The sequence below is a fragment of the Populus trichocarpa genome, chromosome 3 (assembly GCF_000002775.5).
Source record: "Populus trichocarpa isolate Nisqually-1 chromosome 3, P.trichocarpa_v4.1, whole genome shotgun sequence".
In the NCBI taxonomy this organism is placed as follows: Eukaryota; Viridiplantae; Streptophyta; class Magnoliopsida; order Malpighiales; family Salicaceae; genus Populus; species Populus trichocarpa.
This window is the reverse complement of record NC_037287.2, coordinates 4,238,758-4,263,425: the sequence shown is the minus strand read 5'-3', so window position 1 is coordinate 4,263,425 and position 24,668 is coordinate 4,238,758. Positions and strand designations below refer to the sequence as shown.

At 33.2% G+C, this 24,668-nt stretch overlaps 2 protein-coding genes across 29 annotated transcripts; one reads left to right on the top strand and one right to left on the bottom strand.

Annotated features, from left to right (window-relative positions):
* Positions 1-1,909: 1,909 nt before the first annotated feature.
* Positions 1,910-7,186, bottom strand: LOC18096746 (uncharacterized). Of its 27 annotated transcripts, none has more exons than XR_008058892.1 (7): positions 7,061-7,186; positions 6,442-6,563; positions 6,092-6,189; positions 4,938-4,990; positions 4,469-4,754; positions 3,903-4,005; positions 1,910-2,477 (listed from the first exon to the last, which is right to left on the bottom strand). XR_008058892.1 is itself a non-coding variant. In XM_024597499.2 (7 exons), the coding sequence occupies exons 1-5, from the start codon at positions 6,691-6,693 to the stop codon at positions 3,960-3,962; spliced, it is 534 nt and encodes a 177-aa protein (XP_024453267.2). In that variant the 5' UTR covers positions 6,694-7,054; the 3' UTR covers positions 1,910-2,477; positions 3,214-3,308; positions 3,903-3,959. The 27 variants fall into 27 exon arrangements, 9 of the variants coding, with proteins under 9 accessions (XP_024453267.2, XP_052307721.1, XP_052307723.1 ...); XR_008058891.1 differs by lacking the exon at positions 7,061-7,186 and adding an exon at positions 6,789-7,054 and having other exon boundaries at positions 6,092-6,173; XM_024597499.2 differs by lacking the exons at positions 4,469-4,754; positions 6,092-6,189; positions 7,061-7,186 and adding exons at positions 3,214-3,308; positions 4,169-4,228; positions 5,690-5,812 and having other exon boundaries at positions 6,442-7,054.
* Positions 7,187-14,399: 7,213 nt separating this feature from the next.
* On the top strand, positions 14,400-22,061 carry LOC18096745 (DEAD-box ATP-dependent RNA helicase 20). 2 transcript variants are annotated; one of them, XM_024598208.2, is made up of 10 exons: positions 14,400-14,589; positions 14,700-14,968; positions 16,448-16,627; positions 16,741-16,902; positions 17,100-17,254; positions 18,071-18,163; positions 19,399-19,484; positions 19,590-19,816; positions 20,865-21,098; positions 21,673-22,061. In XM_024598208.2, exons 1-10 carry the CDS (start codon positions 14,534-14,536, stop codon positions 21,729-21,731), a joined length of 1,521 nt encoding a protein of 506 aa, XP_024453976.1. In that variant the 5' UTR covers positions 14,400-14,533; the 3' UTR covers positions 21,732-22,061. The 2 variants fall into 2 exon arrangements, with proteins under 2 accessions (XP_024453976.1, XP_024453977.1); XM_024598209.2 differs by having other exon boundaries at positions 14,438-14,589; positions 14,708-14,968.
* The last annotated feature ends 2,607 nt before the right edge of the window (positions 22,062-24,668 follow it).

Genomic DNA, 24,668 nt, shown 5'->3' with positions numbered 1-24,668 from the left:
TATTTTTCAATTCAATCCTTCTACTTTTGATTTCTTAATTTTTTTCTCTTGGCTCTTTTTCCAAAGTTCTTATAGTTTTTAATTTTACCTTTCAAATCAAATTTATAATTTTTTTTCAATAGTAATAATATTTTTTCAAATTTAATTAATAATATAGTAATAGTTAATAGTAATTGTGATAATAATAATAATAATAATAATAATTTTACCCTTCAAATCAAATTTATGATTTTTTTCAACAGTAATAATATTTTTTTTTCAAATTTAATAATAATAATTATAATAATAATAGTAATAATATAGTAATAGTTAGTAATTGTGATAGCAATAGCAATAGCAATAATAATAATAATAATAATAATAATAATTGTGGTTATAATAGTAATAATAATGATGATGATAGTAATAAGAATAGTAATTGTTATAATAATAATGGTGATAATTCATCATTCGATATTATATTCATCCTTAGATACTGGATTAATTGGGAATTCAATTTCATAATTGGTTTCGTTTCGCCTTTTATGAGGTTATTGTGATTTAAAAAAACATCTCGGTATTGAGTTGGTGTTTGATTTTGCAATCATCTATTTTTGTTATCATGTAGTTAAGGAAAAAATAGATTAAAAAAAAAACAAATTATAATATCAGCGAAGTCCATAACTCAGTTCATAGGTTTAACATACTAACCTGGCTTACCTACTTCACGCAGGGCAACTAGCTCGAAATGGATTGACCCTCACTTTTGGAAAGGAATTTTTAATTCGTTATTTGCCTTAACACCACTTTGTTTTTACCATGATCTAAAAACTCTTTTGTTGGCGTTCATTAACTCATTATGGATAAATCATTACCTTACTTTTGTGACATCTTGCAAGACTAATGTTGAATTTGCAAAGATTAATTGGTATTAACATAGTAGAGTTTAGCTTAAATTTTGCAGTATTTATTGAAACTCAATAGTGTTTGGCAGAAATATTTGTTGTTTTTTTCTTAACAATACATTAGAAGTTCACAAGAAATTATTAGTTAGATGTCCTGAGACCATTCAACATATTTGCATGAGTATTTTGATCCTCAACAAAACCATAATCTTTGCCTGGCTCACGAAAATTATGCAAATCCTAGGCGCCAGACCCAACTTGGGTCTGGCAATCATGCCAGGTCCAAGCGTCTTGCGTCTAGCAACCACGCTAAGTCCAAGCGTCCATGCCAAACCCAAGTGCCATAGGTCGGGAACCATGTCAAACCCAAACACCATGGGTCGGAGGAACCACGCCAGACCCAAGCAACTTGGGTCTGGCAACCATTCTAAGCCAAAACGCCCATGCCAAACCCAAGTGCCATGGGTTTAGCAACCGCGTCATATCCAAGCTACTCGAGTCTAACAAGCATGTTAAACCCATGTTATGTAGACTTGGCAAAAATTGCAACGAACAAGCTTTGATATTTATTTAGATTTCACTCTTGCTATCTTGGTTGTGTATTAACCCATTTACATCTTAAAATATTTGTCTATATTACTGCTTATGGTTTGTGTTAATTTCTTTTTACATTATTAGTTGTTAAAGTTTATGTTATCTTACATATTTAGCACAAACATGAACCAAGTTTAGCACAATGATAGGAAAAAAAAATGCCGCAGCGAGCATGAACATGTATCTAGTGTCTCCATCGAGGAGGATGCCATCCAATGATAGAAACCCCAGTTGATAGAGACACCAACAGTGGCTGGATAATCACGGCTACACAAGCATGAGAAAAAGGCTCACTTGCCAGTAAGCATTTAGAACAAGGAACATGCAACATGGCATGTTAGGAGGAATAGAAGATGCTACACATAATGGGAAGAGAGGAGAGGAAAAGAGAAACAAAGGTGCGAGGGACAAGCATGTAAAGAGATAAGGTGTGTGAAAAGAAGGCCAAAAGATCCCAAATTCATGTCATTAAAGCTATCCATAGGCGAGGCTACATGTTGGGCCAAGGCATGTGTTCATAGGGTTAGCAAAAAGCATGTAAGGCACAAGTCCTTTTCTTTTTCCCCTCATGAAAGAGACACCATTGTCACTAACTTACATCATCTCTCTACACAGGCTTCAGTCCTAATTAGCCAGTTCTATTTTACTCTGCCATCATTTGCCACACAATGTGATCTTAGCTTTCCCCTAGCTTTCTTGCCCCACAACATCATAACCTTAGAATCCCAAGCTTGAAAGGAAATGAAAAAAAAGTGCATGACGTTTGCACCTGAGCACATGATGCCCATATCATGCCACTGTGGCACGCATTTTATTACAAAAGCGAAGAGGTAAGGTGCTCGATACAAATTTTATTTTACAAACAAGAAAGGCGCGCTCTAGAAGTTGACTTACTATTTGCTTCCTCCATAATCATTTGTGTAGAAGAACCAGTTGAGAATCCCAACGTAAGCATTACTCTTCCAAACGATTTACATTTGTCAGGAAGAGATAACCAACCTATAATATGCAAAGTATAAATTAAAACAAGCCAAGAGCAGATTTCTGAATCATGAATAATGACTTCAGGTCATTACCAAGCAAATTGGATAAGAAATCAATCAAAAAGGTAGATAATCACATATGACTATACACCAATGTCTCAATACAACCTAAGCCAACTTCACACCAACTTATAAGAGTTTCTATATCATAAAAAAATTTATAACCTTGTTTGTAAACAAATTCAAAATTGAATGGTATCTAATTAAATAATATCCTAAATATAATTTTATTTTAACGAACTTTAATTAAAATTTAAGAAAAAATAATAATAAAAAAGGGGGCTAAATATAAAGAACCCAACGCCTAGACCTGGGTGGAGCATTCTTGGCCCAAAATAGAGAAGTCAAGAAAATGTGCCTGACTTTGTTTTTTTTTTTTTGTTAAATTGGACAAATGACGTATTATCCACCAAATTTTTTTTATAAAAAACAAAAATAAATGACACATAGTCAATTGGCTGAATTCTAGCCACTCTAGATGGCTGAAAAGTTGAGTTCTGACTTTTAGGACAAAAAAACTCATTTTAAATCTCTTTTCACCTAAGAAAGAAGACCTCAATAAACTCATTTCTAACCTTAAATCAACCTTTAATCTACATAAAAAAACTTAACCCAAATAAAAAAAAACTCTTGAGTTTCAATCTACTTTTTCCGGCAAGATAAAGGATTAAAAACACATCAATGGTACTCACTCGTCAAATGAAACTCATTGACACCAAAATCAGTCTTTTTTGCTGTCAAAATGCGCCATCCGATCACTTTTTCTCTTATCTCTCAAGCTCAAGGACTGAAAAGGGAACAAAATAAGTTTTGGAACAACACTAAATGGATCAAAATAGAAGTCAAAGGAAAATATGTGGGACTAAAACATACTTTTTCACGCCAACTTGAGATTGACCACACCTTTTTTATGGTTTTTAGTGTGGTCTTTTTCCTTTAAATTGTTTCCTTATACTATAAAATCAAACTACATCTCATCAAATTGACCTGTAATCAAGTTTTTAAATCTAATTAAAAACTTTAAATCTCAAGAATATGCACAGAAAAGAAACTCTCAACTCACAAAACACCAAAAACAACACATGGAAGGATGCAATAATAAAAAAGAAGAAGTTTAAGACCAAAAAAAATAAAAACACTGCTGCAATCCACAATTAATTGTGAGAGCATGCACAATGCAGACATGTATAGTGTTTTCCCAGCCTCTTTTAGTTTTCTTTGTAATTGTAATACTATATACTTATATATTGTTGAAAAGATGGTTAATGTTCCTTGAGCATTTCCATTTATGCAGGCGTCCAAACTAAACCAAATTGTACCCTAAGAGAACATTATATTATGCTTACATCTTGTTAAAACCAGAAGGTAAGAGGGTACTAACTAATGTTTCTAGTGAAGATGCTCAGTTGTAAACTGCTACCCCAACACGCTTTTTTGTTCATGTTTTAGCTGAACCAACATTCTTTCCCAAACGAAGAACACCCCTGCATTAAGAAGTTTTGAAAGGTGATGATTAGTTACAATCTTCTAAAAATCATTCTTTTACCATGGAAGATTAAGGAACATGTCATCACAGTTTTCAATAGATAATTTAGCTTCAATGAATTCCGGCAATTAAAGGAAATGTATTAGGTTAAATAACATCACCTTAGCAATAAGATGAATCTACTAACAACCATTTGATAATCTTTCTTTCTTTCTTCCCCCCTTCAATTTTTTTTAGAAAAAAGTAATTCATCATCTCTCTATGAGTGTCCCAAAAATCTCACTCTTAAATAAAATAATCTAGTTGACTATTGCTATATAAGCAACTATTTCTATTATAAAATAAATAATTTTGTTTTTTATGAATCTCAATAAATAAATTGTCAAATAGAATTTACATCAGTAAGAGGAATTGATTGGAACGACTCTTTTAGGGGTCGTGAGTACATGGAAAAATCTTACGATTTCTTGCCATGACACCACATGACATTTGACTTGTATGCCAAGTAATATCTCAAGCAACTCAAACCAAGAGCCTTTCCTTCCATTCAATTTTAGAAGTCCCATCATCATCTTTTGAAAGAGTTGAAAACTTGAAATTCTGTTACTCTGCCAAAATGCCAAGAACACATTCTCCAACCTGAATCAGTAATTTCCCTTCATATGGTGCTACCTCACATGGAATTTTAGGTGTGCTCTAGGCTCCTAAAATAGAAGGGTTCCCAAAAGTCCAAATAGAATTCAAAGGCTGCTTTTAGATCACGGGATAAGATAAGAACAAATTCAAAATTAAATTCAGAAGACCACACGTCTGATTTTAAAAAAAAAAATTAATTGCTCGTTTTTAGTTTTGACAAGAAGGAGAACAAGCATTTAAGAGTTTATGTCAGTAGATAAAAGAGGATAAATGAACAAAAAATGTTCTACAGACCTTTCTTCCTCTGACAGGTAATTATCATTGAGAAGTTTCTGGAGCAATGCATCCTGATTGCAGCAATCAAATAAATTAGCATTTGAGCTTGAGCAACAAAGATATCACATAACAATGAACTTAAAAAGATGAGAGGGGCGAACATCAAAGCAGGAAAAGGAGAAACCAAACCAATTGTAAACTAGCACCAAACCATTTTAAATCCTTTATTGCAACCCAATTCCCTTCAAACAGCTAAAAAAATACTGCCAGACTCCTAAAACTACACAAGGGGTTGGGAAGAAAAAACTTCAAAATTATGTAGAACCAAAAAAAGTACGAGAAAGAGATACAATTCCATACGGACCATAACCTATAAGTCTTTTGCTACTATATACAACATGCATGCTCTGTAACTGAATATACAATTGGTTAGCATATTGTATTGTTCTTCTTATCACATCATGAATAGTAACTAAAGTTCACAGATGAAAGTGAAGGCTCACCAACAAATCCGTAGAAGTTAGAATAACAAGGGATCTTAACAATGGGTAGAAGAAGGGAAGGTTGAGTTAAGTAAAATCTACATCATAGACTCCAAAAATAGAAAAGTGGTATACAATACAAGATTACAGATTTATTACTTGATTGGAAAAAAAATAGCATATCTCACCCACGGAAAAGTCTCCATTTAAGAATATAGAATAACAAATGTGATGCAAAATTGAAAGAAAGAAAGAAAGAAAAGATAATATTGATTAGGAAATCTGTACTTGTGCTTCACAGCGTACAACTGCAATCACACAGTCATTATGTTCCTCAAGACTCAATGGAGGAAACAAAAAGTGCCTACGAGCATATAGCTGCATCATTTTAGAAACAATGGTGTATATTATCTGGCAAAGTTAAATAAGCTTCAGAAAAACAGCAATTGTGTTACAAACATAGAATATACCATGCAGCTTGTAAGCATCAACAAAGAAATATGTATTCTCAGCTAATCATCTAAAAAAGCCATCAACCAGTATATCTGCTCATTTGTTAATGAGTTGATCATTCCTTAATGCCCTGTGCTTTTTCCAACATAATAATTTTTCTTTTTTTTTTCTTTTATCAATAGATCATGCCATTAATGTTTGATTCAGCTTTGTACCCGGAGCACAATACACATAAACCTCTTGTGATGCAAAAAGAAGGTGCAATGCAGCCCATTTACATTGATGTATACAAAAGGCGTGCCAAGAGTAGAATCATAACCTAAAAAACAAAGGATCTGAAATTCAAAAATAAAATGGGAGTGACAAATACAAAATGAATCTGGTTAGAAAGTAAGGGAAATATGAAAAACACAACCATGCATCCATAAACAGAATGCCATGCATCTGCAAATATTCTACCTTTCTTTTTCTGATTCAAGCACCAATAAAGCACAGATTATGACCATCCTCTCACTTTAACAAAATGTAAGAAATACGAAGGTGGATCCAAATGGTGATTGAATGAAACAAACAAAATAAAAACACACCTCAAAAATACTATCATCAATATAAGCCAAAGTCGCGGCATTAAACACTGATGGAGGCTTCTCTACTTTTGGCCGACTTGGCAACCATCTCTCACATCCCAAATATGAATCATCCAATTGTTCTACAATTTCACATAAATTCCAATCAAAAAGAAAAAAATAGTAACAATCCCAATTGAAAATGATAAAAATAAACGAATCCTTCATTTGATCATCAACCCTTGTTAGGAATGACAAATCATTAATTTGCATTTAAGCACTTTAAAAGTAAATTTTCCAAAGCATATACTCATGAAAGCAGATTATATAGGGTCCTACGTACAGGTTTCCATTAATTATTCTATTACCTATCATTTCCTTGCTTTGGTTATTTATCTGAGCAACTAGCTAATCAAAGCAGGAAAAAGAAGACCAAAATAACAGAATGGCAATCCCTGAAAACCCATTAACACAAATAACAAGTTTCTTTCTTTCTTTGACTGAACAGAAAAGAATTCTCCTTATTCATTAACCACAACACCATAAGAAAACAAAAGTCCTATATTTCTTTCATGATAGATAAGAGGCTAGAGGAACATGAGTAAAGAGAGAGAGAAACAAGTGTGAAAGTGATGAGTACCTTTACCATGAACAATAACAGTCTTGCGTTTGAAAACGTCAGAAACTGCTTGAGCAGTTAAAGTGGATACTATGGCTGCTGGGTTGGGTTTCGGCTGGTTTTGTTTGGGCTTTCTTTTGGTTGGGGATAATTAACCTTATCTTCTTTTTTTCCCAAACATTCAATGGTGGGGCTGTAGGTGCATTTCTTATGGAACCCTTACGTGTCAGCATCTCCTTGAAGACAATGTATACACGCACGCATGCACTAGATTATTATCTCACCTGTACTATGAGTAGAATTAATTTTTTAGCGTAAAAAAACATCTAACTAAATTTTTAGTAGGGAAAAAAAAAAACCATGTGATGATCGGTAAATTTAACGAGTTTAAAAATAACTTGAATAATAAATAAAAATATAGTTTGACTCAAAATAAATATTTAAGATAAAGTTTTTTTATAAATATTGAGACTACTTGGATCGATTATGATCAACTCGGCTTAATTTACTAATCTACGTGTCGGGTTATGAGACCATAATAACCACATAGAAAATAAATAAATATAAATTATAAAGCCTAATTTCCAATAAAATTAATGTTAAATGATAAAATTAAAAAAAATAAAAAAATAACTTGAGTTAACTCATGTTAATTTACCAAACTAATGACTTGAGTTATGAGACCGAGATAACCTAATAAAAAACAAATTATAAAATTTGATTCTCAATCAATTTAGTGTTGAAAGATGAAATTAAAAAAAATTAAAAATTATATAAAAAATAACTTGAGTTAACTCATGTTAACCCACCAATCTCGTGACCCGAGTTTGAAATAGGGATAGCCTTATAGAAAAAAAAATTAAAACAAATAACGAATCCTAATTCTCAATCAAATCAATATTGAATGATGAAATTAAAAAAAAATCAATTAGAAAAAGAAAAAAACTTGAGTCAATTAAATTAACTCGTCAAACCCGCAGTCTAGGTCGTTAAACTAGAATAACCTCATAAAAAGTAAATTGAAAACAAATTATGAAGTAAAATCCCCAATAAATCTTATGTTGAATGATGGAATTGAAATTAAAAAATCGATAAAAAAACACAAAAAACAACTCGAGTCAACCGGGTTAACCTACCAAACCCGTGATTCAAGTCATGAGACGGAGATAACCTCATAGAAAGTAAACCAAAATAAATCATAATGTCTAATTCTCAATCAACCTAATGTGTCAAGGATGCATTTGATAAAAAAAAACAATCAATTAGAAAAAAAAAAAAAGAGTACTTGAGTCAATCGATTTAACCTGTCAAACTCACGATTCGAGTTATGATACTAGAAAAACATCATAAGAAGTAAATTGAAAAAAAACTATGAAACTCAATACCCAATAAATCTAATATAGAATGATGAAATTAAAATTAAAAAAATAGATTGGAAAAAAATAATTTAAAAAAAAAACATTATTCTAATAAATAGTGTTTTATGAGGAGAGGTACAATAAAATCTCATTCTCTTTTAGTTTTTTATTAAAATTAAAAAGAAAACATAGATTAAAAAAATAAAAAAACTCCATTATAATGAATAGTATTATATGAGGAGGGATACAATAAAATTCCCTTCTCTTTTAGTTTTTCGTTGAAATTGAAAAAAAATATAGATTAAAAAAATTAAAGAAAAAAAACATTATTATAGTGAATATTATTATGTGAGGAGAGGTACAATAAAATCCCCCCTCCTTTTAATTTATACTAGTTAGGTGGTGCGCACTATACCGTAGGCTCACCTTTTATTTTCTTAAAAAGTTGGGTCTTGACGCTGGCAGGACCCAAGGCTATTTTGGGTTCTTTAACATGCAAGGCTCAAGGATAGTTAGGTATTGGCGTGTCCAAGCACCACGTGTGAGCTGGGGTATGCCAAGCCTCCAGGCAGACAACCCAAGCGCCACGTGTGTGCCCTGCATAGAGGTAGGACCCAAACGCCAAATGTGCGCAGAGGTGTGGCCAACACTAAGGCAGGACCCAAGCGCCACATGGGAGCAGGGGGTGTGCCCAGCCCCCATGCAGCAGTCCAAGCGCCACGGTTCCCCTCGTAGTTTTCTTCGATAGCAATAACAATTTTTTTAAAAATTTATTATTAATAATAATAGTAATTTTTAGTTTTACCTTTCAAATCAAATCTATGGTTGTTTTTCTAATTTAGATATTATTTGATTAATAATATTAATTATTATAAAAATAATAATATTTATAACACAAAAGATAATATTTTTAATATTAATACTTTTAATTATAGTAAAACTAATAATATTCATAACACAAATAATACTATTTTTAATTCCAAGAATATTTAGAACGCAAATAATAATTTTTTTTTATATTAAATATTTGAATTCTTATAAAAATAATAATATTTACAACGCAAATTATAATATTTTTTATATTAATACCTGGAATTGTTGAATATTTTTAATAATACTACGTCGCGGGCTAACTTTTTATTTTTATAAAAAATACCATAAAAATTTATAATATAAATGATAATATGTTTTTAATAGTAATAGTAATAGTAATAGTAATATTTTCTTTGAAATTTATTAATTATTTTATTAATAATATTAATTATAATAAAAATAATAATATTTCTAAAACAAATAATAATATTTAGAATCCTAGGATCCAAGAACCTTGGGTCTTGATGGAGGACCCAGCAAAATTGAGTCCTTACGCACGACCCATTGATCTTGGGTTTTGACAACAGACCCATTTCTCTTGGTTCCAGCACAATGAGCCAAGCGTCAGGTGTCCTCAAGTGGAGAGCGGACATGGTTCCCGCCCAGCACAACCCAAACACCATGTATACGCATGGATGTGCCCAGCACGGAGGTAGGACCCAAGCACCACGTGAATATTACACTACAAATTACAATTACATTAGATGCCAAAAAATTCCTTTTCCGTTCTTTTATTTTGTTTTTTTCTCCTAGTTCAAGTTTTTTCTACCCTAATCATTAAAGTTTTTTTTTAATTTCATCATTTTATGTTGCATTCGCAATGAAATGAACTTGATTATTTTTTTATTTATTTTCTCTAGGATTATGGTGATTTCAAAAAAAGATAATTTGACATTGGATTGATACTTGGTTTTGTTAAAAAAAAAATCAGTTTTTATTATTTGTGAAAAAATAAAAATGTGGGGACCAAAACTAACAAGTGAGGCAAAATACAAGATTTTTTTAAAATTGTTCATTAGGTGCTTTTTAAAAAATAATTGCAACCAAAATCTTTTAATTTTAATTTTCATTTTTGGTTTTTAGTTTGAAACTTTAATGTTTTAGTCTAAAACTTTCATCTTTCAACCTCCAAATTCGAGTGAAGAGAGAGTCACTAAAAAACAATTGAAGAGAGAAAAAATGGTCAGTTGGCTAGATTTTGTGATAAAAAAGTCAAATTTAATATCAATATGTTTCTTTTGATAAGAGGAGTATCATTGAGGTTTTTTTAGCTTCCATATTGTTAGAAAAAAAAGGTAAATGGGAGTTGGGGGAAATCAATATTTAATTTTATATTTTTAAATGGATTTAGGAATATTTTGAGTTGAGAAACAACTATATTGAGATTTTTAGAGTGTTTATTAAGTGTTCAAAAACTCTGATCTAGTTTCTCAGCTCTTGTGACCAAAATACAAGCAATCACATGGCTTATTGTCTTCTTTTATTTTTTCCTTCAATCACATACAAAATGTTTAGAAACTGTTTTAATATTTGTTTTTAAAACAAGCTTTTAAGATCTAGATAGCTTTTTATTTAAAAAAAATGTGTAAAAAAACATGTTTTTGTTAAAATAATAAAGAAATGCATTAATAAGAAAATTAAGTTTATATTGAAGAAATACATTTCTCCGTGATAATTATATTTGTTGTCTTTTCTACAAATGTTTATTTTAATATTTTTTAATTAAATAAAAAATAGATTTCAAAAAACAAAATTATTAAATCCAGTTAAGGCCATGTTTTAGGTTATGGATTACGTGGGTCAACCTATTTGACTCAGGTAAATTCAAAATGTTGTTCGAATTTGTTTTTTATAAAAATATAAATTGATGTTATTTTTATATCCTTTAAAAAAGAACTGAAACTGAGTTTTGGTCAAGTTGACTGAATTGTAGGTGTATCTAAAAAAAAATCTGCATATTACATATAACCCAATCCTTATAAAAAATTGCATTTTATTTAAAAAAACAAATTAGCATTGTTTTAGAAATTTTGTTTTTGCATTTTTTTTGAATTTTACAACATGTTTGTAAACTTCCTTAATAATTTGGCTAATATTTCAATAACCATAATTCTTTTTCTTTGAATATTAATGGCCAACATTTTAGCATAAATATTGCACCTACAAGCAGGCTGGTATTTAAATATCAAGACTTGATTAGAAAGTTCTTAGAATTTTTTTGAATATTCATCAATTTTAATTAAGAATATTTTTCACCATAATATACGAGTTGTGGAAAACGTTTTCGCCTTCTAAGGTAGGTGAACCTTACTAGGGCACCTATATAGATTCTTCCTATAATATTTTATCTGGGCATAAAAGCCCATAATAAATTCAAAATACCAGATTTATTCATGAGAGTAAATCTTTATTATGGGTCATAGATGGACCATCAGTTAGGAATCCATCAACTCCTTTAAACCACATTTAAACCACACAATGCAGCTTACCTCAGATAAGGTGCGCTAAGGGTGCTAATATCTTTCTTCGTCACAACCAGTCCCTTACCCTGGAATTTCAAATAAGACCAATCCATCTAGGTCTCCTAGTGACATTAAACCAAATAATTAGGTGGTGACTCTTTGATCCCGATATCCTGTCACGCCGCGCGCGATAGAATGACGACTCCACTAGAGACAATTTAAGCTCAAACGTCCTTAATCGAGATAAACCTGATTAATTTTACACAATTAGGCCTTGCCAAAAATTGATTGAGATCCTTCAAGTCTGATGACTTTTTCAAAATAGCCCTTGGTTTCTAATTTGTTCAATTTAGTCCCCAATTAAGCCTTAAACTTTTATTTTCTTCAATCCAGTCTCTGGAAAAGTTTAATATAGTCCCCAATGTTGTGTGCCTTTTACATAAAGGTCACTAGCCTTGAATTTATTCAATTTGGCCTTAATTGACCCCTAAACTTTGATTTTCTTGCAATTAAACCCCTGATTGCACAAATTTAGCCCTTCAAAGTTTTAATTGTGATCCTAATCTTTCAATCTTTGCAAATTGATTTGAATTAGACCTATAAACTTGATTTTCTTCAATTGAGTCCTCGACTAACTACTCAAAACTCATTAGAAGTTTAACTAAGTCCTTGAATTTAATTAATTCTTTTAATTTTGGTCAATTCAGATTTCAATCTTAAACTTTGTTTCAAATTAAGTCTTTCTTCAACCCATATTGTTAATATACCCAATATGATTATTCTTCTAGCATTTTGTTCTTTTGCAGCTTGAAGATTTATCTCCTCGTTTCTCAAAAATATTTTTGGATTTTAAAATAAAAAAATATGCATTTTTTATTTAAAAAAACAATTTATTTGTCCAAAATTTGGTTATGACATGCCTGATGAGTCAACCTAGAAACTCCCCGACTCGCCCTCTGCTTGACCTAAGTTTTAAATTAAACCAAATGAAAGTTGACTTGATGTAACTTGACTGACATAACAAGACCAAACATGATTCAATTAAAACCTAGTTTGATTTAAAAAAAATTCAAGACTGTCATTTTTTTAAAAAAAATATTGAGATGATGAGGTTTTGAAGTGACTTATGTTAACCCAATTTAACACGCTAAATTTGCAACCCGAGTTATGGATTCAATTGAGTTTAAGAACTTTATTTTTTGAAATGTATCTTTTTATTTAATTATACAATAATAAAAATAAACATTCACAAGAAAGTCATCAAATAAAATTTAAGAAAAATAACAATTATGAAGGACAATGCAAAAAGAGTGCTTGCTAGTATTATAAAAAGAATGCTATAGTTTTATTCAAAAACAAAGTGAAAAACAAATGATATTTAATAAACTATTGTTCTAAATTTATTTTTAATTAATTAATTTTAAGAAACCATAAAGGCCAAAAAGAGGCCAATGCTTATGCCTAGGTGGGCTATTGTTTACGACCATCTTTTTTTCTTTTTTTTTTAAATGGGCAACACATCACTTACATACACTTATTTTTTAAAAAACAAACAATGCATCATTTGGTGGTTATATTCTGAACATCTCAAGTGGTTGAGAAGTCTGGTCCTAGCTTTTTAAACAAAAAAACTCGTTTTCAATTACTTGTTTACTTGAAAACATATAAGAAGCATCTCATAAATCCTAGGATATACCAATTTCTAACCACAAAACAACCTTTAACCAGTAAAAAAAATGAAAATCATCCTGAATAAAAGATTCCAGAGTCTTGATTTATTTTTTTCTAGCAAGAAAAGGGGCTAAAAACACCTAAATAAAACTTATCTCGTCAAATGAAACTCATTGACACTAACATCGTTTTTTTTAGTTGTTGAAATATAGACAACTGACAACTCTCCTCTCCTATTTTCTAGCAACTTCCTCTCTCCTCACAAAATGCAAGGACTAATCTGCAAAACAAATGAAGTGAACTCCTTCTCTCTTTACAAAATACTGAGACTAATATGCAAAACAAATGAAGTGAACTCCTTCTCTCTTTACAAAATACTGAGACTAATATGCAAAACAAATGAAGTGCATGATTGAAACTCAAAACTTTAATAAACAAGGATAAAAATAAAAAATAAAAAAATTCTGGGGACAAAAAAATTAAAATTTATGCCTTATGAATAATAAAAAAAATAGATTTTTTGTCTAATTGTCGTATTGGATCCACACAGTTTCAATTCGTTCTAAGCAATAAAACTAAAGTCTATTTAGGCAAATAGAGCATTAACTTAATGTCTAGATGATTTTTTTAACATCATGAGAACCTCGTAGCAAGTTAATCAAAATAAATTATCAAATTTAATTTTTAATTATCGGAATGAAATTTTAAAAAATTTCAGGGATTGAAGTAAAATGCTTCAAGTAAAAAAAAAGAAAATACTTTTCAATACAAGGGGAAACAATGTTTTCCCATCTGTTTATAGATTTCTTTGTAATTATAATTTGTAATTGTAATATAGTTGTGTTTGTAATTAAAGAACATGAAAACTCAGCATGATGGATGAATAAATATTCATTGGATCAGGGTATAATTGTCATCTCAATTTGTCACAGTAAAAAACACGTATGGTGAGCTAGAGTACACCGTCAACCAAACAAACGGAAACGCACGCACGCACGCCAGATTATAAAAACCGCAGAGAAGGAAATAAACAACTCCTCCCTCACCCAGTTGCTTCCATTTTTTTTAAACCCTAAAATTCAAAACCAAAAACAAAAATCATCCCTGATAATCTCACCGGGAGTAGCACCATGAGCCGATACGACAGCCGTTCCGGCGACCCAACTTCTTACCGTGACCGGAGAAGGTAATCATTTCAATGTGTTTATAATTATACAGCAGTCAACAACTGAATTAGGATAGCTTGTTTTGCTCTTTCATTGTTACTTCATTTTTGTGAATTTTGTGTTTCTTTAGTGGTTCAGGTTTCGGCGGTGCTTCCAGTTATGGTGGTGGCTCCACTCGGCCATCATCCGAGAGGAGGGAGCATGGTCGTGGTGACTCGCCTGCGAAGTCGGATTTAGATGGGCTGACTCCATTTGAGAAGAATTTCCATGTGGAATCCCCATCAGTGGCAGCAATGTCAGAAAGGGATGTGGAGGAGTATAGGCTACGCAGGGAGATTACTGTAGAGGGCCGTGATGTTCCCAAGCCTGTTAAGAGTTTTCATGATGTCGGCTTTCCAGGTACTGTGTATCGATTTTTGATTTTTTTTAAATCCCTTTGATTTCGAGTTTTCTTGTTGCCTATGTCTATGTGTATTGTTTTAGAGGTTCGATTTGGTAGGTAGTCGATAGATTGCTGATGAGAGGTTCCTTGCCACATGGTATTGGAATTGCTGTGTTGCAGGAGGTGCTCTTGATTTAACTGAAACCTAGGATAGTCATTCTCCTGGGAGGGTTGGTTACGAGTTTTAAATTTGTCAATCAGCCTATCTGGAGCATTGCGATAACAGACTTTTTTTTACAACTTGTTTAACTTAGTTTGAATCATTTGTGTGGGTGGAGAGGCCAATTGTTCTAATTTTTATAACTGGTTGGTAGATAGGATAGGAAAATGCGGATTCTGTATATGATTCATTCTTTAGAAAACTTTAATTTGTTACTCTTAACAGGTACTGTTGGATTTGAAATGAACTTTAAGTTTTACCTTTTAAATCATTGTTAGGATTTATAATCCAATTGTTTCTCATGCATAGGGATAGAATGGGGGATACTATGATCAATTGATTCCCTAGGGATTGAGGCACCGTTTGTTTTGCGGTGCAAAAGCGCTTTTGAAAAAAAATGATTTTTTTTGCTTCAAATTACTTTTTTGGTGTTTTTAGATTGTTTTGATGTGCTAATGTAAAAATGAATTTTAAAAATTGGAAAAAACATTATTTTGATGCATTTTCAAGTGAAAAACATTTTGAAAAGCAATCACTACCACAATGCCAAACAGGCTCTGAGGGATGTATTTCTCGAGGTGGAAATTTTGACATGCTCTTCAAGATTTAATCTGCTATCTCTTATAGAGACGGGGCTAGCATTTTTTGCAGCCTCAATGGCTATTTAGAGTAGGACTAAGATGCAACTTAATATAATACTTCCTAGCTACTTAATTTGGTGCTGAAAAGTATTCATTAGTTTGGTAAAATCACTCATTGTTGTTTCAAGAGATGTGAGATTATATTCTGTTCACACTACATGAGAGGGGAAGGGTTACTCACTAGAGGGTAACCCAACTATTAGACTACTTTCTCCCCACATCCCCTTCCTTCTCCTATAAAAAAAGAGAAAAGGATGAAAAAGGGAATTAGGAAATAAAACTAGTGATAGGAGATTTCAGAATAGAAAATGGTTGGGTAAGCAACCTACAACACTTAATCAACTAGGATAGGCTATTTTTTACGTCAATTGAGTTCACTGAAATGGATAACATTTCAGAATGGATAAGTCTTTAAATTGGATAACAACGTTTATTTGAGAAAACTAATAATCAGAGATTGCAGAATAGAACATGACTGGGTAAGCAACCTACAGCACTTAATCAACTAGGATAGGCAATTTTTTTACATCAATTAAGTTCACTGAAATGAATAACATTTATATGGAGAGTCTTTAAATTGGATAACAACGTTTATTTGGTAGTAAACTTATTAGAATCTATTTAGTTTTCTCCAGATTATGTTCTGCAAGAAATTTCAAAAGCTGGGTTTACTGAACCTACACCTATACAAGCTCAAGGATGGCCAATGGCTTTGAAGGGCCGTGATCTCATTGGTATTGCTGAAACAGGATCTGGGAAGACACTTGCTTACCTATTGCCTGCAATTATCCATGTTAATGCCCAACCATTTTTAGGTAAAGGTGTAATTTGCTAGTTTTTGAAGCTTCTCATATCATTTCACATGCCTCCATATGTTTTTGATTGTGGTGTTGGCTTAAGTTTGGGCTTGTTCTCCCTTATTTTCCAGCTCCTGGAGATGGACCTATCGTATTAGTTTTAGCTCCAACACGTGAACTTGCTGTTCAGATACAACAAGAAGCAGCTAAATTTGGTGCATCATCAAGGATTAAAAATACATGCATATATGGTGGGGTTCCAAAGGGACCTCAAGTGCGTGACCTCCAGAAAGGTATGTGGTGGTTAACATTGGATGACATTGCTTCTGCACAATTTTTTGACACATGAACTTATTCATGGCCTTTGAGCGTAAGCACTAAAACAGGTTTACTATTTATTAAAAGTTTAGAACTTCATTTAATGGTGTATCTGGATTACACAGGTTGTTGTTTGAGTTTTTCTAAAGTTATGACTTTGTTTTTGACTCAGGTGTTGAAATTGTCATTGCTACACCGGGAAGGTTGATTGATATGATGGAGTCGCATCATACAAATTTGCGAAGGGTTACTTATCTGGTTCTGGATGAAGCAGATCGGATGTTAGACATGGGGTTTGAGCCTCAGATACGAAAAATTGTTTCACAGGTTCTTGTTTTTAACCTTATCGTTTTCTCTTTGTGAGAAAATAAACGATCTTTGTAAAGTGGTGCGAAGATACATAACTCTTCATTTAAGTTATGCACAACTAACATGGATATTGTTGTTAAGCCCATTACCTTTTGCCTCTTCTTTTCCTGGTATGTTTAGTAATGCTGTTGCTATTAAGTTTGAACTCTTTCAAAGTTGGATATGGTTAGCAGATGTCTTATAAAGCCTCCATGGAAGAAGTGAACTATGGATTGATTATTGGTTTCTACCGGTTTAGAATTTTAATGGCAGCCTAGCTGTATAACTAGTCAAATGGCTGGAAGTTGTTTGATTCCTTGGTATACTGTTTTTTGTTTTGTATTTTTTGATATGGTAAGTTCACCATGTGCAACTGAAGGAGAAACTTGGTTCTACTATGATTAGCTCAAAAACATGCAAGATATATAATTTAGAATGCTGATTTTATAGAAATTTGAATTTGGAGGTTATCTTTTTCGTTTTTTATGCCAATCATGTGAAAACATGAATAGGTGGGAATATGCTTGGAATTCAACCTGGTTCGACTTTACTCTCCATCTGATACATGCTGTTGTTGGCTAGCATAATAGGTTTAATTATAAAGTGCAGCCTACCAAACAGTCAAAAGTTAATAAAGTGTGTAGCACTAAGATTGATTGGAATTCTCTGTAGTCTCTCCCTTCTCTTTTCATGCACATGTGCACACTTGTTTGTGCTTGCAGGTGCACACCTTTTCTAGTTAGTTCTACTCTTGAGATTTTTTTTTTTACAATTGCCCTTTTGATCTGTATGCAGATTCGACCAGATCGTCAAACTTTGTACTGGAGTGCAACTTGGCCTAAAGAGGTTGAACAACTGGCACGGCAGTCTCTTTACAATCCATACAAAGTAAGATAGTTCTTCTATGCAGGCACATAATATTGTCCGCAATTGATTTTGTGAAATTAAATGGACCCTCTTGTGCCTTTGTAAAATTGAGAAGATTAGTCAAATGTTTAAATACATGACACAAACTCCATCAACATTCTATGAAATGTGATAGAATAATGTGACCCACTTCCATCACAAAACTAATAGAATTGATAATGTCGTGCTGCATAATCATATCTTGTACCAAAAACATTCATCCTAAGAACATAAGTTTTTCAAGGATAAAATATCTTGTACTGAAATCCCTCCTCATGGCACTCCGATCAAATGATTCAATCTTCTACAACTCTCTCACTCCCTTACTTGAGAACACCCAGATGGAATGTATTTGTGTTGGGGATGATTGGATGAATGGAATAGCCAAACTGTTCCATGTTGCCCCACATTCCCAGCCCAAAGGAGCTGCTACTACCACCAATCCAATAAGTTCCAAGTCATCAATCCCAATAGAGCCACCTCAGAACCTACAGACATTTGCAACCTTGTGGTGAAGGAACCTGCCAGTGTCTTATTATCCTAGGATCATGTACAAATTCCAGACATATTGATCACTAGTTATTCAAATGAGCTGCTGTATGACCATCCAACAAGTAAGGATGGTTGCCACTATCTTCTACATGTAATCTCAAATGAGAACAACATTAATTTGCATACTTGCCTTGTATAGCTTGAATTCAAATGCAACTTTGGAAGCTTATGTGGTGTTTTTTGTTTCTTCAATTCTCATTTGTTTCTTCAATGAGTTAGATTGATAAAGATAAAAATGATTTGAGTTCATGAAGTTGATTCAGGTTAAAAATTAGTGCTCCTCATGTTATAACAAAGTTAATCAAATCCTAGTTAATTTACTCTTGATTAGTTTTACTCATTTTGGGTTATTTCCAATATAGTTAGATTATCTTACTTGGGTTACATCTCATAGATTGATATGGGTTCTTATGTCATTTAAACCAACTTGAGAAGTTAAGATTCTCAGCAATGTACATCTGGCCACCAAAAAGTTGCAATAAACAGCATTCCATTGCTCAATGTTTCTAACTTCTGGTTTCTAGTCTTCTTATGAACTGTCCAGTAACATTGTGATCATTCAATCAATAGTATTGCCTAAGGCCTTTGCCTCATCTGGATTCTCATTTTGTTATTGTTGTTGCATGATTTTTTAGTTGGTTCTCCACTTGGATATTATTGTGCAGGTGATAATAGGATCTCCAGATTTAAAAGCTAATCATGCAATACGTCAACATGTGGACATTGTTTCGGAGAATCAGAAATATAACAAGTATGATGTATTCTGTGTTTGTCTTATTGCTTCTTGTTTTTGTTAGCATCTGTCTGCTGTTGTACATGAAATGGGATTTTTCACATATCTTTCTTCACATTCCAGATTGGTGAAGTTGCTGGAAGATATCATGGATGGTAGTCGTATTCTGATTTTTATGGATACCAAGAAAGGTTGTGACCAGATCACTCGACAACTTCGCATGGATGGGTGGCCTGCTCTCTCAATTCATGGAGATAAAAGTCAAGCAGAAAGAGACTGGGTCCTGTCTGAGTTCAAAGCTGGCAAGAGTCCTATAATGACTGCAACAGATGTTGCTGCTCGTGGATTAGGTACACACTGTATATACATCTTGCTGATGCTACAAAGCTTTGGTTTTTGACTGTGCTCTATGCCCCTAATTTTGGTTGTTACATGGTTGTCTGTGATTTTTTGCCTTTATTTCTGAATGTCACTTTATCCCCTTTATAAAGAACCACAACTCAATAAGGCCAGCTCACTAAGGCAGCCAATTCTCTCTAATTTATAAACTCATCTCCTTCTCTTTTGTACACAGAATAATCATCTTTCTGTAGTTGCTGTCATTATTTAAGCCTGCCTTTATCTATGGTTGATAGCTTTATCATTCTCCTCTATCAACACACTTTCTGATCCTTTTTGTTTTACCTTTTCTGTCCATCTCAATTTTATATATTCTTATCCAGACAAAGTTACTCTTTTCAATTTTCGGAACACTTTTTGAATAAACCGTTTGTAGCTTTGTTATTGCTTTGCCATCATGTATGATCTTGTTGCTATCTTTCTTGCCTGAAATTTAGTTACAGCATTCAAATCTTGTTCGTGGATATGTTCTCTACAGATTTTGGATCATGCAGTCTGATGGAGTTACCTCTAGTATTCCCAAGCACATCTTTTTGTATATATTCTTTGTGAACTCTAAAATTCAGCTCTCCGTATGGTCTGTTGTGGTTCAATGTAATGGAGATCTTCACATTAAATGACTGCTCTGTACATTTTGTTTTTCAAGGATATCCTTTCCTCATTAGCTTCATTAATTGTTTTGTTTTTGTTTTTGTATTTTTTTTTGTCATTTTGGTGATGGCTATTGTAATTTGTCTGACAAACTTTCAGCTCTTAATCTTTCCTTTTCTTTTGTTGGAGGTTGTGGGGAAGGGTGTTGTTCATCTGGCCCCATAATTTGATTGAATTTGTATCTTCTCTTTCGGAGTTCTGTGGGGCACTGAACTCTCTTTGGGTTTGCTAGGGAGCTGTACATGGGTTCTTAGGTTTTTGACCTCTGCAAAACTCTTAAGGGGAGGATCATCTCTTGACTTAGCCACCTCAGTTTCTGGATTCCTTATTGTTTTGTTTTGGTGGCAGATGTGAAGGATGTTAAATATGTGATCAATTATGACTTCCCTGGGTCCCTAGAGGATTATGTTCACCGCATTGGCCGGACAGGAAGGGCAGGAGCAAAAGGAACAGCTTACACTTTCTTCACAGCTGGAAATGCCAGATTTGCTAAAGAACTTGTCACCATACTCGAGGAAGCTGGACAGAAGGTCAGTCCAGAATTGACAGCAATGGCTCGTGGTGCACCTCCTCTACTATCTGGTTAGTTGTCTGGAGCCTTTTCTTTTCACCCAGTTTTTTTTTGGGGGAGGATTACAATCTTAATAATGGCGGAATGACTCTTAGGGATACTTTCTGGGGATATTTTCCTCTTCTTTTTAGGTGGGGGCCCAGGTGGCAAGAGTATCTGGATTGTTTTGGGAAACCAGATTCTCTGGACATTGAATGCTATGATTTGTTTAGATAGAAATTTAAGGTCTGGATCCATTATCATAAAGTGGCCACTTGAAAACATGAGTCATGGCCATCATTGGAGTCTTTGCGCTCATTATCCCTGGCAAAAGTCTCAAGAGGTCGTTGAAATGTGTAAGAGGCATAGGTTTAGTGTGCCAAACTGCCACTGGTTTAAGGATTTGATTTCTTACTTCATTTCCTATGATAGATGTTGATTTTTGTGATGGAGCTCCTCCATTCACTATGATGAACTTACTGTAGAGTGATGAGCTGATAAAATACTGATTGCATTATGTGGTTTGCTGCATGTGCATGTTACAACTATTAGTGTGTGTCGCATTCTTATTTACTAAAGCTCTACTTTGCTTCTCTATCTCACCAGGCCATGGGGGTTTCCGAGATCGTGGGAGGGGTTATAGTGGTGGCCGATCTTGGAACTAATGAATGAAGGTGGGCGTTGAGCTTGGTGACCAATAGTGTTATCAAAAGAGGAGACTTGTATGGCAAGAGAAATAGAGGCAAGGATTCTTTTTTCGGATTTGGATTGCTTCTTTTTACTTGAATGGTCTAGCTGCCTATATATACACGAGGGCAGTTAGCTATGTAAGATAACTGTTAAATTATGCCCAAAGGATCTTGCATCTGTGCTATAGTGTTGAAAATTCAGTAGCTCGCTCATTAACAATTGAGTTGCCAGTTATGACACCACTGTATCAATATTATTCTCTTTTTTCCTCTTTTTTTCGGAATAAATTTGTAAGTTTAATCCAACTCCCAAACATCCAAGAGTTACGAATGTGTAATACATTAAGAAGGCTAAAGCAAATAAGCTTCAAATGGACGGTCAAACCAGTTGTCTGCATTTTTGCAGAGACAGGCCCTGATGAAGGTGATGGCAGAGGCAGGCAGGCCTCCCTCTACTTTTTGAATGTTGGATCGATATCTACCTCATCTGGACCGCTGCTCTCTTTCGAAAGGTTCTTCTGAAACGTTTCTTCTGAAACGTTTCTTCTGAAACGTTTCTTCAATTTCCCCAACTTGCTGTGTGACAGCAGCATCTGGATGATTCGACAACTTGGTGCTGAGACCCGAATTGGGTTTTTCTTTTCGAAGGTAAACAAGGGAATCAAATTCAAGACAAATGAACTCTACCAAGGAGCCTATAATTTTACAACCTTTTGTTTTGTTTTGTTTTGTTTTTAAACAAGGTTATTTTCAAGTTAAGGATTTTTTTTATTAATAAAATTTTATGTGTTCAAGAAATAATTAGGATCATTATGTAAGTTATTTTAATTTAAAGATAAAGTAGATATAACTAAAAGAGAAATTTTAAATGAAATTATTTTTATCATTTAGTGTGTTGTGAGTTTTATTTTTTCTTCTCTTTATGTGTTTTTCTTCGAGGTGCATTTTAAGTGGGTCATGTGTCTCATCTTTTCTTTTCTTTTTATGTTTATTATTTTTGAAGGTGAGTCTTGAGAATAATTAATAGGATGCTATTAATTACTTTCTCAGCATTATAAAATTCTCCACTTGTCTGCTTTCATTGGAATAGAGTTTTCTTTTCCTTGGAATGGTTAATTTTCCCATCCATGGTTGGAATTTTGGTATTTTACAATCCATACCAAGATTTCAAGTATTAATTTAATTTGACAAAAATCATCATTATCACAAGCAATCATTAAAAAAAATAAAAAAAAGGGCATGGGTGACCTTTTGGCATAAGAATAAAAAGAACAAGGTACCCCAATAAAGAAATTAAGTAAACTGTATTGTTTTTAGTTTTTAAGGAGAGGAGGAGGAGGTCTAAAGCTCTTCATCATCAAACCTATTTTTATTTTTTTTATTTGTATTTTATCGAATAATTTAGGTCTTTGACTTTTTGTTCACTTTGTTTGTTGCAGAAAAAACAACAACCCTCATCACCTACATCTGCTTTATTGTTACATGCATAAATTGAACTAAAGGAGAAGGCCAGGTTTCAAGTAATTGTAGCTGTTATCAAAGCACACCATTTTACTTTCAATTTGCACTGTTCCATTAATCATTTGTATGCACACGAATTGCGTGTTTCTCATGCTAGAATAAAAGGGTTAGTTAAGGAGAATAGTCTGGAAGGAATGCTATATATATAACATGGTTGTGATAGAATAGGGATATACAAAAACATGATGAATGCATGATGAGAGGCCATTTCATTGCCCACTCCCCCTTACTGTTTCTTTTCCTTCTTTATTACGTGATTATCATCTGTCCAAACTACTGGATTCAATCTAGGTGGGTTTCCTGAAAATACCTCTTGTACCAACTAGTATCAGAGCCTTCAAACCTTGGACACAGGCCATGACTCTAGACACTAGAGCACAAGATCTGAGGCGCTTGAAAGACTCCCTTGAGTCTGCCAACAAGGAGCACGCAACGAAGTATGAACAAGTAAAAAGTTATTGGAAGGGTATGGTCAGAAATTGGATAGCCATGAGGCTAAGTTTGGTGAGATCAAAGACTTGATAAGTGGGTTAACTTTCCAGCAAATTACATTTATGTAGAAGCTAAGTCTGACAATGGGTGAATAAGGTGTTAACTGAGAGCAGTCAGGGTGCTCCATTGGTGCTACTAAAGGTTGCTGGGTAGGGGAAGAAGGTCAACAACTTCATTAGGCATACAAACCCAAACATGACTTTCCTAGTTTTAATAGGGACGATGTCTATAAATGGTTATTCAGATGTAACCAATATTTTGAAATCATTGAAATGAATGATTATGAAAAATTCAAACAAACATCCTATTAACTGGACTTTCCAATTACAATGAATTGTGGATGTCTTTTGTATGACAAGGGCAGGAAGTATTGTTGTAGAGAGAAAGTCCAGTTAAGCTACAAACTATTGGATTTAAGCAATTTAATAGTTTGATTGACAATCCAACTCAGCTAGTGAAGGTCAGTCTGTGCAGCCTAAGATTAATGGAAGGGGGTGATCACATCGTAAACTCTATAACCACTAATCTGTAGCCTTGTACTAGGAATAATTCTGCTATAGAAGATCTGTTGACTTCTTACCAGGATATTTTCAAAGAACCTATTGGGTTACCACCCCTTAGGACACATGACCATGTTATTCCCTTTAAAAAGGGATCACAACCAATCAACTTGAGGCCCTATAGACACTCTGGTTTACAAAAAGATATAGCAGAGAAAATAGTGACAGAGATGTTAGATTTTGGCATTGTACAACACAATACCAATCCATTTGCCTCACCAGTGGTCTTGGTAAAAAAAAAGAGATGACAATTAATGGTTGTGTGTGGATTACAGGGCCCTTAACAAGATGACAGTAAAGGACAAGTTCCCTATTCCTATAGTAGAAGAGCTGTTGAAAG